Source organism: Seriola aureovittata, chromosome 19, assembly GCF_021018895.1.
Source record: "Seriola aureovittata isolate HTS-2021-v1 ecotype China chromosome 19, ASM2101889v1, whole genome shotgun sequence".
NCBI lineage: Eukaryota > Metazoa > Chordata > Actinopteri > Carangiformes > Carangidae > Seriola > Seriola aureovittata.
Window position 1 is genome coordinate 11,716,869 of NC_079382.1, and position 15,649 is coordinate 11,732,517.

Sequence of the window (15,649 nt, forward strand, 5' to 3'; positions counted from 1 at the left end):
TTACTCTATTAACATTTAACCAAAACTATCATGTTTTCTTAATCTTAACCAAAGTGTTAAACCTAAACATTTAAGGGACGCAGAATGTGAACTCCAGCAGCCAGTGTTGTGGGAAGTTAGGGGGAAGCTGAATCAAAATAAAATATAATTCTACTTCCTAGGACTGTTCATCAAATGTTCATCTAACACTCTGTGATGCTCCAAGTCAAACTGTTGCAAACATGTAAAAATTACACTGTTTGTATACTTGTATACTTCTATGTATATTTCTGTAAGGTACCCGTTCTGCTACATACCAAAAGAAAAAAAGTACTCCGGCTATGCAACAGTACAGTACAGGTAGAGATCAGATAAGTAATTGAATCCTTATTCAGTACAATGAAGAGACTGAGTGGCTGGCAGTGAAGCTTGAAGCTGTCATTGAGAGCTAGGTCTAAAACAGACAGCAGTTCACTCTCTATTCATTTAGTATCATTACAGGCCTCCTAAGAGCCCTAATGGGCCTAATAAAAAGACAGAGGTAATAATGAGACTAGAGGGCCCTATATGAGCAGGAGGAGTAGGAGGGGGAGAGCCAGGGGAAAAAGAGAACAAGGAAGCCAGAGTGTGTGTGTGAAAGATATGATGGGAGAGAGAGAGCGAGAGAGTGGCAGTGTGTGAGTGGCAGAGAAAAAGAGAGGAAAAAAAAAATCAAACAGGAAGAAAGTGATGCTCTGAGCTGAGTGAACATTAAATACCGGAGGGCGCTGAATGCTGCTGCCTCGAATATAAATCTACACATGTTGTGTGCAGCTACATGTCTAAGATGGTGTGTGTGTGTTAACAGCTGCACAAATTAGTGGCCACCTTTGACCTCCTGACAACTGTGTTACGATTCTGTTTCCTTGTTCATGACAGTGCATGTAACCGCCTGGTGATGAGTTACAACCATCCACTTTAACGTGTTTAACCCCGTCTCCTAACAGCTTTGTATTTGAAGCCAAAATGGGTTTTAACTTCTGTTTCATGTTTGGAGCCTCCGTCTTGTATTTGGTGGAAATATTTGCTTTTATTTAAATAAAAATTAAACTTAACTGCACATTATAATACATCAGAGTTAGACGTCCCGAGAAAAGCTATTTACCACATATATTGGACCCTTCAGAAAATCTATTCAACGTTGCATGTTTCCTCCCAGGTCTCCACATCTGGGTGTTGAAGGACTTTTACATTAATGGAGCAATCTGCAGTAATGACTCTTATTACCTCATCGTTAAGGCCATTTGCGCAGCGGTCTATGAGTGTAATGGTGGGAGTGGACTGTTAAACTGTAGGGACCCCTTTTGTCTTAATCGTTACTCGGTGACACTCTGACCCGGTGGCCCCGGGTAAAATGTCCCCGGAGTGTCACACGCACCTTTAATAACTCCGTCAGGTCTGGACTCAGATTGTCATAGCATACAAGATCAATAGTTATACATAGAAAATGTAACAGAGATTGAGGTCCAAAAATATAACACTAAATTTCTTGAATTTATTTCTGCAGCCCTGTGGCTATGATTAAATTGAAGAATTTGATTGTAGTTGCCCTATTTGACCTCTTTTTCACTCTCTGAAAAATATACCTGAATTAGATTTTCAAAAAAAAAAAGCTAGTTCAGACATATCCTTGTTCTCAAGATGTTCGATGAAAAAGAGGTCAGGGAAAGAAAAACTGCATGTGGGTCAGGGATGCTCCTTTGGTTGCAGTGTAAACTAAATGTTGAGACAGCAGCCTCGCCTCGCACCCCAGCGGCCCTCCACTTCCTCTCTCTGAGGCGGTCTCGGCAAAAAGTCATACCTCTGAGGTTCCCAGGGCCAGTTTGGAATCAACACACTTTCACCCAATCCAAATTTCATTAATTAAGGAGTGAGACATAAATCTAATGACAAATCAGTGATTAGTGGTAAATATAGGCGGACCAGCGAGCTGAGCAGCTGGTTAGTGTCCTGCCAGCTGGGAATAAGTCCACGAGGAGGAAAAAATATCTGCAATTGTTATGTTTATAGTCATAGAAGAGGAATTGCATTGTAGCTGATTATATTATTTTGATGATTTATTAATAATTTCTGTAGTTTTTCATCACAAATTCTTTGGCTCCAGATTTTCAAATGTGAGGATTTTCCGTTTTATCTTATATCACTGTAAATGAAATATCTTTGGGTTGTACTGTTTGTGGGGCAGAACAAGACATGTGAATACTGAAACTGTGATGGGCATTTAACCCCATTAACTGAGAAAGAAAATACATTTAAAACACCGAGAATATTTCTCAGTTAAATGAGCTGAATTGGCGACGTGCAACTTTGTAAATACTTTATTTGACTGGATCAATGAGATGCATCCACTTTGACGTGTGCTCCGTTTAAACATACTAGAGCTCAAAGTGTCTGTTTCAACTGATAGAGATGAAAAGAAAAGAAGATCTAAAAACATTTGCATAACAAGCCTTATTTAAGAATTCTTCAACAAGGACCAGGGAAATCCGTCAGTATTTCCCTAAATAAATCAATTTTACCACAGGCCCTGTGTAGTCTCCTTAAGTAAGTAAGAGGATTGCTTTCTTTAAGTCCTGGATTGAAATGGAATACATTGACATAGGGGCGGATCCCAACCCCCCAGACTCTCCCACCCTACCCAGTCAAATCAAAGGTTTCAGCTGCTCTTTATTGATTAGATTTTAGAATATGGGACTAGCTTTTCCCTTAGGTGCAGATGAGTAGCAGATGTTAATTATCCTGTGTGTGTGCATGAATGTATGCGTGTGTGTGGGAGGGGTGTGGGGTGTGTGTGTGTGTGTGTGTGTGGGGGGGGGTGTTTATGTGTGTCAACAGTCAGTGAACTACTTCAGTAATCTCATACTGTATCATTTCAGTAAAGTGGAGTACATCCTTTCTTTACCTCCAGCATAAGACCTGTGAAGTTGCCTTTTTATGATTCCAGTCATCAAACTAACAAAATGACACAATTTTATTCTCATTAGAAATATTTTTTTAAGTTATGTTTTGCTCTATTCTATATTCAGTCATCTATTGATTTTTGTCAAAGCATATATATTTCTTTATAGAGAAAATAATATCTATTAAATGCATGACCAGGTTTAAATAATTAAGAAATCAAAAGGTTCAGAAAACCAGATCCCACACAACACGTTCATTCATCAGCAGTCATGTCTCTCTACCTGGGATATGTTTGGCCCAGCCGATGATGACCACCAGTTCGCGGTCGGCCAAGTCGCACAGCGTGGTGAGGGCCTTGATGTCTCCGTCGGGCATGGTGGGGTCAGGCATGGCATAGATCTTCTCTGGCTCCACCACCAACAGATGGGAAACGATTTTTGTCACTGACAGAGAGGACGACGGATACAGGGACAGAGCGAGACAAGAGGGAAAAGAGTTCTGTGTTGTGGGATAATTTCAGGCAACAGCATACACAAATTTGTTTTTTAAGGAAACGGACGAACAATTACAACAAAAAAATGAATCAATATATCATTTAAAAGGTGTTGAGCTAATATTACTTCCTCAACGACATATTTTGTAAAAATTAACACATTTCTAACTGCAGTCTTGCAAGTCACAGCTCTTAGTCCCAACATGCAACATTGTGAAGTTGCTGCTTTGATGTGAAGCCTTTCTGTAACGCTGAGGTACAACCCACATTTCAACTGAGTGAAAACAAATGAAAACTGTGACTCACGTGGCTTTTTGGCTGGAGGGGGGATGGAGAGGCCGAGATAGGAGCCATTCTCTGCATCCAACCTTCGTTTGTACTTCTGCCGCCCCCCTCTCACCCGGTCCAGACGCACACCTGCAAAAGAAATATCACACATGTAGAATAAAATAGAACCATTCAATTACAAGGTTTTGTTTGTCTGCTCAGTTTTTTTTATCAATCAAGCAAATGTGACATCATTAGATTCAATTAAAATGCCACATGACCAATTTTATGCTGTTTCATCTTCGACTATAGCTACAATTACTGCTAACGATAGCACCGTAGCCTCTTTATTACAGGTTATTTTTGGGAAACTTGACTTCTCTGCATATTTTTTGCTCACTCATAAATCTCTAATTTTTAACCTCTTTATAAGGCACCTCATACAAAACTGAGGACTACTTTGTATACATCAGTTAATATATTACTAAACAAATTTGTCTTGGTATATATCCTGCAAAAAAAGTACATTAAGGAAATACATGGCATGTATATTATTATGTATATATCATAACTGGGAGTACAGAGTTTCATTCATTTATGTTTAACCTTTTGACTGTCAAGAGGAACCGTTCAATACTTCCTTGTTACAGATGGAAGAGTGTAAGTACCTAGTTAGTATACAAACGTGACATATCTGGGATTATCTTGAAAGCCATCTCAAAGGACACAGGCTACATCAGATGCACCTTATGTCCTGGATTTACACGCTTGTATTAAAAGTTGTTTGAGCATTGAGGGAGAGCAAACAGATTTTACATGGTCAAGTGGAATTGAGTCGTGTGAGATATCCCAGTGACTCGTATAAATTCCTTTGATTCCCCTGGAAACAAAAGAATCCGATTAGGATGGTCTTTCAATTTCCTGACACCGACTATCCACTAACCTAATTACCCACCGTGCCCAGAGGGAGCTCATTCTTCCCAGCAAACACAGTGAGATCATTTTATGCCTGGCAGATTGAAGCTAAATCGAGAGCCCCTCTCCTAACACAGCTTTCCATTTGTACGCCTTAAAGTAATCAATAAGGCTTGCAAATAGACTTCTTGTTCTTTGAACACATGTGGATGTGGTTTTAATTAGTCAGTTAGCCAGCCAGGAACTGGGTTTGCGACAGATGGAGCTTTAGTAGTTGTTTTTGCCATTACTCTTGGTTAAGGTAAATTTAAAATTATAAATTGTGCTTCAGGAAACTGCGCACATGTACTCCACATATTTAATCAATTCAATAGCTTCTCTCTATTTAATGACACACACAGGCCTAATAAAGGCGCATGCAGTCAGTAAAGGCTTTCACAACAATAAGCTTGTGTAATGCAAAAATATATTGAGCAGGTGTAGACTCTAAATTCATGCACCATAGACTTGTCAGACTAAGTGACAGTGAATTGTTGCTGCCTTTGTCCCTGACATCTACCACCATCCACACATGCATGCACACAGAAGCACAGACTCACACAAACAAGTGGACAGATGCACAAACACACACACACACATTGGTTTCCCTGCTGCGGGCTGCAGGGTCATGTGGCTGTGACAAGCGACAAGTGACCAAACAGCCGGAGTTAGAATTCCAAGATCCGCGGGGGCTGTTTGAACTGGAACATCCAACTGGCCCATAATTAATGGACGCTGACAAGAATTAAGAGCTCAGCGCTAACCAGTTTCAGTTTACAGCTTAGCAGCGCTGCAAATGGCAGAGACCCATGGCAGGAGGGCAGAGAGAATGACGGAGGGGGAAAAAATGGGTTAGATAATGCTGAAGAATGGGAGGGTTGGGGAATAAGACAAAACAAGCTGCTGCTTTTGGCTGAATGTATCAGTTTTCTGCAAGATCTGTTTTTTTCTTTCTCTCACTTTTCCATCTGTCTGCCTCTTTTTCTCTCCCTTTTAGCATCGGGTGTACATCTCTTCCCTCAGAGCACTGCCTGTCCCAGCCAGCGCCTGATCCAACCAGTGCAGGATTATCTCCTCCCCATGTGATACAGCACAGTACTGAGAATCTGACCACAACAAGACAGCTGGATGAGGCCCTTTGTAGAGGGCTGGGGAGGGAGGGGGGCTTGTGTCATCGTCAGCACCACATTCCACAACTCAGGCCCAAAACCACAGCAGCCTCCATGCTTCAAGACAGTCGCGTCCTGAAGAGAGCTTGTGTCTTGGTAGTGAGAGAGCCTGTGACATGGGGGCCGGGCGGGTGCACAGATCATGTTAAAAGCATCCAGATCCATTTTTTACGGTTGCTGGCCCTTCATAAAGTGTGGCAGCCAAAATATGGATGCAGGGGGTGAGGTTATGGGGTAAACGAGCGCAGGGAATGGGAGGTGGTAGAAGTGTGTGAGCTGGATATTATGAGCTTGGTAAGATCATACAGTACGGTACAGTATGCTCATAACTTATTGCAGACTATGAGAGAGACGGGCTGAGACACAGAGATACTGCCTGATAGTCCATCCTCGCTCTGTGTGTGTGTGTGTGTGTGTGTCTGTGTGTGTGTGTGTGTGTCTGTGTGTGTGTGTGTGTGTGTGTGTGTGTGTGTGTCTGTGTGTGTCTGTATGTGTGTGTGTGTGTGTGTGTGTGTGTGTGTGTGTGTGTGTACATGTGTATGGAAAGACGATGAGGCATGTTTGCATAGGAGCAATCTTTACGGCCACCTGACCCCAGCTTCCCTTTCACATTCAATATCTTTATTGACTTCTGGAACCTTAAAGCACATTCCTGATTGAAGCGGCTGTTTATTCCTGGCGGTGGCGGTGTGTGTCATGTGGATTTATTTTATTCTTTTATATGTAGTTATTTTATTACTATTCAGGTCCACAAAGTAATTGGGATTCCTCACGTGTCCACAAAAAACCCCAACTATTTAAAAAGGTAAAGAAATACTAAAGTCATGATTCCAAGTTTTATGCAACACAAACACTAAACATAAAGTCATTAATAATTTGCTAAAATATTGAAATGATTCCCTTTATCATAATTAATTAGTCTGTAAATTCCATTAAAATGACGCAACATGGTAAAATGTGCCTTCTCCAAACTGCAAGAATAAAATTCTGGGGGTATTAGTTTTTCTTTAAATCCTGTATTCCACTTTAGTACCTTTAAAGTCTTATTCAACACTGTGTGACAGAATCATACAGTACATATTATGTATCATATCAAAACCTAAGAATCCATGTTTTTTATGGATGTAACATATCAACCGACATCAACCGGAAATATTCTAGCTGTGTTCAGCATCAATTTATAGGGTTAAATTATATCATATAACTCCCCACGGTTGTTACACACCTCAAATTCCCAGATAAAAAACAGACAACGTGACTTCAGTGTCCTCAGTGGTAGCTATGGGCCAACACACAGCATAAATGACACTGATAAATTGCACAACAAATCAAACATAAACAACACAGAAATTACGCGGGAAGATGAGTTAGAAATTTATCCATAAAATTATCCATAAAAACAAACTGCAGTATCAAAAAGTATCACAAAGTATATCTATGAGACTGATTCCTTCTATGCAGAAGAAATTTTACAGCGAACAGATTTAATCTCACAAATGTACATGTGGTTCACAGTAAGTATCAAGCTTGTGCGTTACAATGTGAACATGTGCGTGTGTGTGTGTGTGTATGTCTGTGTGTGTGTGTGTGTGTGTATGTTTGTATCTCACACAACTATTTTCAGCCGCTCACCTGTCAGAGGCGCTTCTTTCTAGAGAATGTGTCAGAATTGGCTGGCTGGCGAGCGCTGCCAAGGGGAGATTAGGAGCTCCCTATTTTAGCTGGGAAAAATCAGAGGGATGCAGCGTGCGCCCCCTCCTACACAGTCACTCACCCTTTACAAGGCACAGGGACCTTGCCCTTGCAGAGCTACTTCTAAGGGCCGAGTCTGTAAGCCTGCAAAGAGCTAAAGGCGCTGGACAGCTTTTGTTTGATTGTACAGAGACTGGGTGGGCTCCAGGGAGGGAGGGAGGGAGGCAGTCTCTGAGAAAAAGGGTATGGGACAAGAGGAAGAGGGGGGTGTATGAGGATGGCGTCCCACCTGCTCTAACCCCTGATGGGCTGACAAGACAAAGCTGGAGTTGTTCTCCCATAACCGTGCACACTGGCATCGCTCTCTTTATCATGTTTTACACTTTTCATAAATCTGAGCCGGCGTGTCCGTGAGGGGTATTACTGTGTGTTACAGAGCCACCCTGACCACAAATGTGCCTGTAATCGAAAACATCTGCACGGCTGGAGATGGGCGGGTCGATTCAGGATCCCCGGTGTATTGGTGTAGCAGGCCTTCAGTTTGTGGTGTTCACACAGTGTGTTGTATGTCGGAGTGGGTGAGGGAGAAAAAGACATAGATGGAGACGAGTGCCAGGAGGAAACATGCACTTCAAGGTCCGATTCCATGTCACTTGTCAGGGGTGATATACTGTACATTTGGCATGTGTGTACAGGGATGTATGTGTTCTGAGTTGAGTGCGTGTGTGCGGAGGGTTGTAAAGAGGTCAGCACTTCGCTAAATCCCCTTCTTCAGAGGAACACGTGTTAGCCTCCATGTCTGATCTATCACCTGCCAGACAGTGAGGACAGGCCAGAGCAGAGCCTCTGGGTGGGCGCTGACTCTCAGCTGCAGTCTGCCAGCTACTCTGACACCCTAAAAAGCAAACAAGGCCCCATACATGTGTATTAAATAGACAGGTTTGTGGTACGAGAAAAAAAATCATGTAGCAAGGGGTCAGAGGGCGTTCAGTCCTGCATATACAGATGTAGTGCTAACACAGCCTTGCATCATCTGCCGTTTATGCGCTACAGACTTTTGCTATATCTTTATTTTGATGATGTAATCTTAGGGTATAGATTGGTTTCTGATCTAAGCCTATTGATTGGCGAGGGACCTGACAGTCTGTGATATTGGATATGGCTTTACTAATCTTTTGTGTATGTGGCTGGAGGAAAATAAGGCTGTAACGTTACCCCGGTAGCCACGTTCGCTCAGGAAAGACTGCTGATCCCTATCTGTGGTCTGGCGAGGGCGAGACAGCGGTGTAGGTTGCCAAAATAGTCTGGCAGCTTGTTTTCATCCACCACATTACAGTAGTGTCAGAAAATCCCCACAAGCAAAGAATACACCACAGAAACACTTAGCTAACACTAAAACCAACAAGCATCAACTTCAGAGGAGCAAAGGCTTAAGTGTTTTTTATTGAAATTGCTATAAAAAAAAAAAAATTATTCGTGACAGAATTTCATAAGGTCTACAGGGAGGGATGCATCTGTTTCGACAGGACATACTTTTTAAACATGCTAATTTGCTAACATGATGATGTGATTACTGAAAGACCTGCGCACATTTTACTGCAATGCTAAAAATACAAAAAACTAAAAATAAATCTTCCATCTTTAGCAGGAAATAACAGTGACTCAAAAAAAAAAAAAGCTAATTCAGTCCAGAAAATTCATGCATCATTTAGCACCATAGAGTAATGCTATGGGGGTATTAGCGCTACTATTAGCTGTGGGCACTGACTCCTGGCAGTAGTGACTGACACCATACCTTCCGCGAGTTGTAATTACGTGAGGGTTTTTCCATTGGACCTGTGACCTTTTATCAGCCTCAGTTGGACATTTAAGGGGTCACTGAGCGAGGCAGGTTTCTTCAAAAAGCCGCCTGCCGCTACCATCCACCCAGCTCATCCGAGCGCTCTGCTGCGGCACAGCAGTAAAGCCGGATCTGGAAGGAAGCCTGTCATCTACAATGTTTCTTTCTCTTTGAGTCTCTTTGATTTTACTCTCAGGTATAAAAGTCATTCGCTGTCACAGAAACTGTTTACTCACATCCAGACTCCTGTTATGTGCATCCACAAGCAAATATCCTGAGATGTAATTCACACTGATTAACTGCACAATTTGTATTTACTAACACGTTTTGCTTTCCTCGCTCCTCGCCTATGTTTGTTGTTGAGCTGCTGCTTCAGAATTGTTGATTTGTTTGGACTTACAATCGACTCCAAACAAACCTGACGCCACCAAACCGGGTTTAAAAATTGAAGTCAGCTGATCAGCGGCAGGTGTTGCAGGGAGGAGGGGTTCCTCCTGCTGCCAGTAGTGCTGGTCTCACTCTGGCAGCTGGCACTTTATGATTCAAGATGGCACGCTTAAAGTGGAGCTTAGAGGGTCCTGGTGGAAATATTACATACTTTAAGAACGACTGAGGACATAAGTTCTCTCAGCATCTTCTGCGGTGCGAGGCATTTCTTATGATATCTGCCGCACTGTAACAAGTAAAAACACACTTAGCTGGGATGTTGTGAGCGAAGGGAAGTTTGTAATGTGAGCCATGCCCAAAAGAATTCATGAGGAAATAAATATAAAATGCCAATATACTGTTTAATATCTGAATGCTAATATTCGTACAATAGAATATTTTACAATAGAAATAGAAGATTTCAGTGCAGCAGGTGGTGGAGAAAGTAGACCTGCCTATTAAATTGTCACCCAAGCATATATGTTCTTTCCAATTCCAATTCTATAGCATTTTTATTTATCCAGCGTTTATTTACTGTGTTTTTGGTTCCATTATCTGCTCTGAAGATCTCACAAGACTAGATTGCTTTATTCATGACATTCATGTTATACTGTGTGAATGTTCCTTTTCCATGACAAGCTCTTGGCCACTTGTTATACGGTGATCTCATTACATGAAGTAGGGCAAGCTGCTGTCCCCCCACTGATTCCATGATCAAAGTTCCCCCAAGTGTGTAAGAGGCCATGCTGCAGCACTACGCCACGATTAAATGTCCTTTTTCCTTTTAATTGAATGCCATCACTTTCAGAGAATCACCCACTGTGCCACATGTCGCGGTGGCTGTGATGCTGCGTCTCAGGAGCGGCAGGTGGTGGAGGCTACGGCGTCAAATTCCCCCTCACACACACACACACACACACACACACACACACACACACACACACACACACACACACACACACACACACACACACACACACACACACACACACACACACACACACACACACACTCACACACTGACTGTCCACATCAACGGCTTAACTCAGCCCGCCACAGACAATACCCCACCGTTTTTCCTTTAAGCATGCGCTAATAGTTTCAGCTTTATTTCTAAAGCAACAGTGTTTTTTCTGGCTGACAGTCAAAGCCTCGGTGTGAGATATTTGGGCCGGGATGAAGACATCAAGAGTGGAGGCAGGTATAAATAGTTCTGTAACGGCAGTACAATGGATGACCCTTCAGTCTGAGATGAACAAACACAGCTACATCAGTACACAGTGAAGTTATATCAGTGGAAGTGAACCAAGAGCCTGACATACAGTCTTGTGTTACCAGCACAGATTGCAGTTAACTGCTTCTGGCCTCTATTATGAGACGTGTTGGTGCTGGCAGAATACAACAAACCTGTATCACCACGGTTTTATTTTTAGGAAATTTATGACTGTTGTGTCTCTAAGTGGAGCCAATAAACAAAGTCTGTAAACATTCCCTTTTATATTAGGATATATATCATACAATCAGTGTGGATGGGGTTGGGCTGAACTCCAGAACTTGATCTGGGGAGACTTCAGAGATCAAATAATGTTCTACTGAATAAGTATTAAAAATACAAACAATTCTATGAAGTTGCTGCTTGTCAACTAAACTTTGCCCTGAGCGTTTGTAAGGTGGATCTAAAGCATGGATTTTCAAAATCTGACACCGGGCCCACCCTCAGACAAAATCAAGACCACCAGGCCTCATTAGTAGAGCTGAATTAACAAACAAATAATTACTGGGGGGGAATTAACAAACAAATAATTAGTAGAGCTGAATTAACAAACAAATAATTAGTAGAGCTGAATTAACAAACAAATTTTCAAAATTTTCATTCAAACTTTTCATAGTTCTTATTTGCAGTATACCCAAGGATATACATACAACTATCACTGGATTCTTTTAAAACTGAAAAACTTAAAAACATGATGAATTTCTGCAGTAACAGTATAAGAAGCGTCTTTTAAAGCTTAATCTTGGATCTTTTTTTTGTATGATTTCAAAGTGCATTCATGGACATTTATGAAAGGATATCTGGGATAGTGATATTCTTAGATCGTGTAAGTCACACTGAATCTACAATTGTGTGTATCACATCTTTGTGTTCAGGATTGACTGACTCACTTACGGCTCTGAGAATAGACTAGACACGGCACTAAAATGGGGCGCTAAGGGTATTAACGTACCTTAATTACCTCCAGGAGCTGTTTGCCACAGCCATTACTGCAACTTCAAATGCTGAACGTGTTGATAAGTAAGCCAAATAAACGGGCAAACTATAATGACTAACTTCCTGTTGTGTTCAAAACATCTGCATGCATCTGTCCCTGGCATCTTGTTTGAAAACCTCAGCTCTGAAGTGACTGAAACTCAAGGGAAAAAATTTGCTAGTGAAATACATGACATGTAATTCAGCAAATAGATGACGCATAATACTAAAGGGTATGAAACATTGATCCACAAAAACAAAATAAAAAACAAAAACTTTTCACTCATTAAATATTACTATGCACATTGCCAAGATTATATAGTAACTTAATTAAATAGATACATTTCTTTCATTCAATAAATTTACTGTTGTTGACAGTGTGTGGTGCCTATTTTTGATAGTTGTACTGATAATTTATTTCTATGCATCTGCCTGCAAACAGGTGTCAAAATATTCCATTTTATTTTGGTGACAGATAGAAATGTAATTTAAAAAAAGCGTCACATTTTATATATGTTTAACATGAGCTATTTTTCATGACAGTCTGTGCAAAAAGATAGGACCTAAGTTATGTTCAGTAAAGTCCCAGTTCAGCGCTGGGTATGATAATACTCTTTACAAAAACATAACTTAGTGCTTGACTCAGTGCATCAGTGTAGAATGATTCTTCTCACTAAACACACAAATGCAAAAAAACCCCCAAAAAACGTGGAAAAAGAAAAAGAACAAGAAAATCTATCGGCTAGATTTTCCCTCCGTACTCCCAAAGGTCTCTGAGTGGAGGAGAAACAACACATGCAGGAAGTGAGATGGGATGTTCGGAAAGCATTTAGTGGATCAATATGCCAGGCAAGAGAGGGGAGGGGAGACAGACAGACAGCGAGAGTGAGGGTGAGCAAGAGGGTGAGGGAGAGAGACACCCAGGGCCCATGGGAGAGGGAAGTCTTAGGGGAACAGCTTGTGCTTTTCAAGAGTACTGTTACACATCTCAGTCAGTCTTGGTAGGAACATCCAACTCAGCAGCTTTTCCCACCCGCCTGAGTTCAACAGTGAGAGGCTCAGGGGTGTGAGGAGAGGTAAGTAAGGCATGTGGGTGATGTCACTGGTGTCTCCCTGAGGCAACAGCTTGCTTTAATATCTGATCACTGACTAGTCTTTTAGTCCTCAGTGAGACTGTTAGACTATATATAATTCACTGTCATGAAAGAGACAGTTGTGTATGTTCAAAACATTGACGGTAAATCCTTTATTTCAATATATAAACCTAAACAACAGACCTGTATATGTTAGTTATTACTCGTGTTAATTAACTCTCCCTAAACTAAAAAACTACACACCTTTGTGTTAAGTTTGGTCACAATCTTGATGGCATCTAATATGTTTCTGAATAGTTTCATAATTGGGATGATCATAAGGTCTCAGAGGAAAGCTTAATTCTTTAAATTATAATAAAACACAGAAATTAGAAGAATGAGAGTAAGATTTTATCCTCAGAATAATAATTTGTTGTTTTTTCAATGCTACTTTTATCATTATTTTTAAATTGTTGAGAGCAATAAACCCTATTTAAGATCTCACCAGGGCTGTAGCTAAAAGGTATTTCTATTTTGACTCAATTGTAATAAAATAAAATAGCAACAAATTCCTTTCAGTTCTCCTATGAAATTACCATTAAAATAATAACAGCACTCACCTTCTTTCAACATGCCAACTTTAAGACATTTCATGAAGCGGCAGGCCTGGCATGATTTGCGTCTCCTTTTGGTGATCTCACATTCGTTGGTGGCCGGACAGCTGTACTCAATATTCCCTGTAAAAAAAAAAAAACAAGAAAATATGTTATTAATTCTGTTTGCAAATCAAAAATCAGGAGGAGTTTGTTTTAAAAGGACTGAATGGAAAAGGAGATCAAATCAGGCACAGACACACATGTGTGCATACACACACACACACGCACGCACGCACGCACACACACACACACACACCACACACACACACACACACACACACACACACACACACACACACACACACACACACACACACACACACACACACACACACACACACACACACACACACACACCTGTCCCAAGGTGACCCCGTGTGACACTCCTGAAGGAGAGGAGAGTTTAGTGGCATTTTGATGGGACATGTAAAAAGCACCTACCCGCCCCGGAGTCCCACCCCCATTTTGATTCACAGATAAATTAGCTTCATTAATGCAGAGCGTCCTCTTTGCAAGGCTCACCACGACCCCTTCCAGCCCATCCTTCTTCACCTAAAGGATGATGGGAAAGCTGCCCTCCCTCCACAACACAAGGGCTAAGAAATGGATGCACAGTCGAGCGCTCTGCATAATGTTCTTCAGTAAAGACCAAGAGCTGCTGTTAGATTGGCCAATCTAAGGCTCCCGTATCATGTAGCAAGGCTCGATGTATTATTCAAGTCCGTCTCGATGGCTGTTGGCTCACTATGGAAATATTTCCTATGCAATTTAATCACTCGGGTCCAAAAACAGCCAGAAATGCAGACATATTGAATCTGCTGCCATGTAACCGCTGCCTGTCTTTCTCACCAGTTTCCGGTTAACAATTTTTTTTCCGGATCATTACACGCTCACTTCAAAAGTTGACGTGACCCCCAGAATCCAATGACAAATCCTCCCAAGTATCCAAATCCCTTGATTGAATGTTTAAGCAATGTCCCGATAGTCCAGAGATGTATTAATGGTACCTAAAAACAGCAAACCAGGTGTTGTCTGTTGCAGTTCTGCCAGATCTGCTCCCCCCCAACCGCACACACAACCCCCTGTTGGACAAGGAGAAGGTGCCAACATTTGTCAGGATCCCTGGAATCGATGGTGCCAGCAGGGTCACATGCACAGTGAGGGGCCCGGGGCACCATGCCAGGATGTTGGCAGAGGCTGGTGCTGGTTTCAGGGTGGCTAAAGTCTTTTAAACTGAGAGGCGTACGCGGAGGGAAAATACGGTAGACTGCAGTGCACATGTGCAGATACAGGAGGCATGTTGTGTGCCGATTCTATACCACAAACTAACTGTAAAGACCATGTGCAATCTAATATTCATAGTATAGTATTTGTCGATTAATGCAATGATGCAGTGGCTTTGTCCCATGGTCATACTACGTACTATTTCTAAACAGGTTTTGAATGTGCACTGTGGTCACATAGGAAACAGAACAAAATTAAGTACACACAAGAGAGTCAGTGTACAATACTAAAAAAACGAGTGCTGCTGATGAATACTAAAGTCCCACAATGCAATGCACAAAAGAAAGTTACACTAGAGCGATGCAAGAAAACAAAGAAATGCTAATTAATTCAAAAGTTTCGAGGTCACAGTTTGATTGATGCCTGATAGTTCACGAATTGCATCATTTCCTGTCAGTACACGATGGTGAAGTACATTAATTTCTTGTATATTCTGAGAAATAAATGTACTTTGTTATAGTATACAGCAAAAACACTATACTATGACAATCACGATGCAGTACTGCTGTAAACAATTAGTGCGTAGAGTGGAATTTGGGCACTTACACTTTTTTTTGTTGCTGTGAAGATCATCCTCGAGTTATCGCACTGACACTATTGTAATGTTTAGCAGCTGTGAGCAGCTCCT

The 15,649-nt window shown here is 41.4% G+C and overlaps 1 protein-coding gene across 1 annotated transcript in view; it reads right to left on the bottom strand.

Moving 5' to 3' along the window:
• LOC130160644 (steroid hormone receptor ERR2-like) overlaps positions 1 to 15,649 on the bottom strand; it is a 41,361-nt gene that overhangs the window by 11,690 nt on the left and 14,022 nt on the right. Inside the window, exons 3-5 of the mRNA XM_056363285.1 lie at positions 13,702 to 13,818; positions 3,719 to 3,829; positions 3,201 to 3,362 (exon numbers count right to left, since the gene is read on the bottom strand). Coding sequence (XP_056219260.1) covers positions 3,201 to 3,362; positions 3,719 to 3,829; positions 13,702 to 13,818 — 390 coding nt within the window. The remainder of the gene's footprint in view (positions 1 to 3,200; positions 3,363 to 3,718; positions 3,830 to 13,701; positions 13,819 to 15,649) is intronic.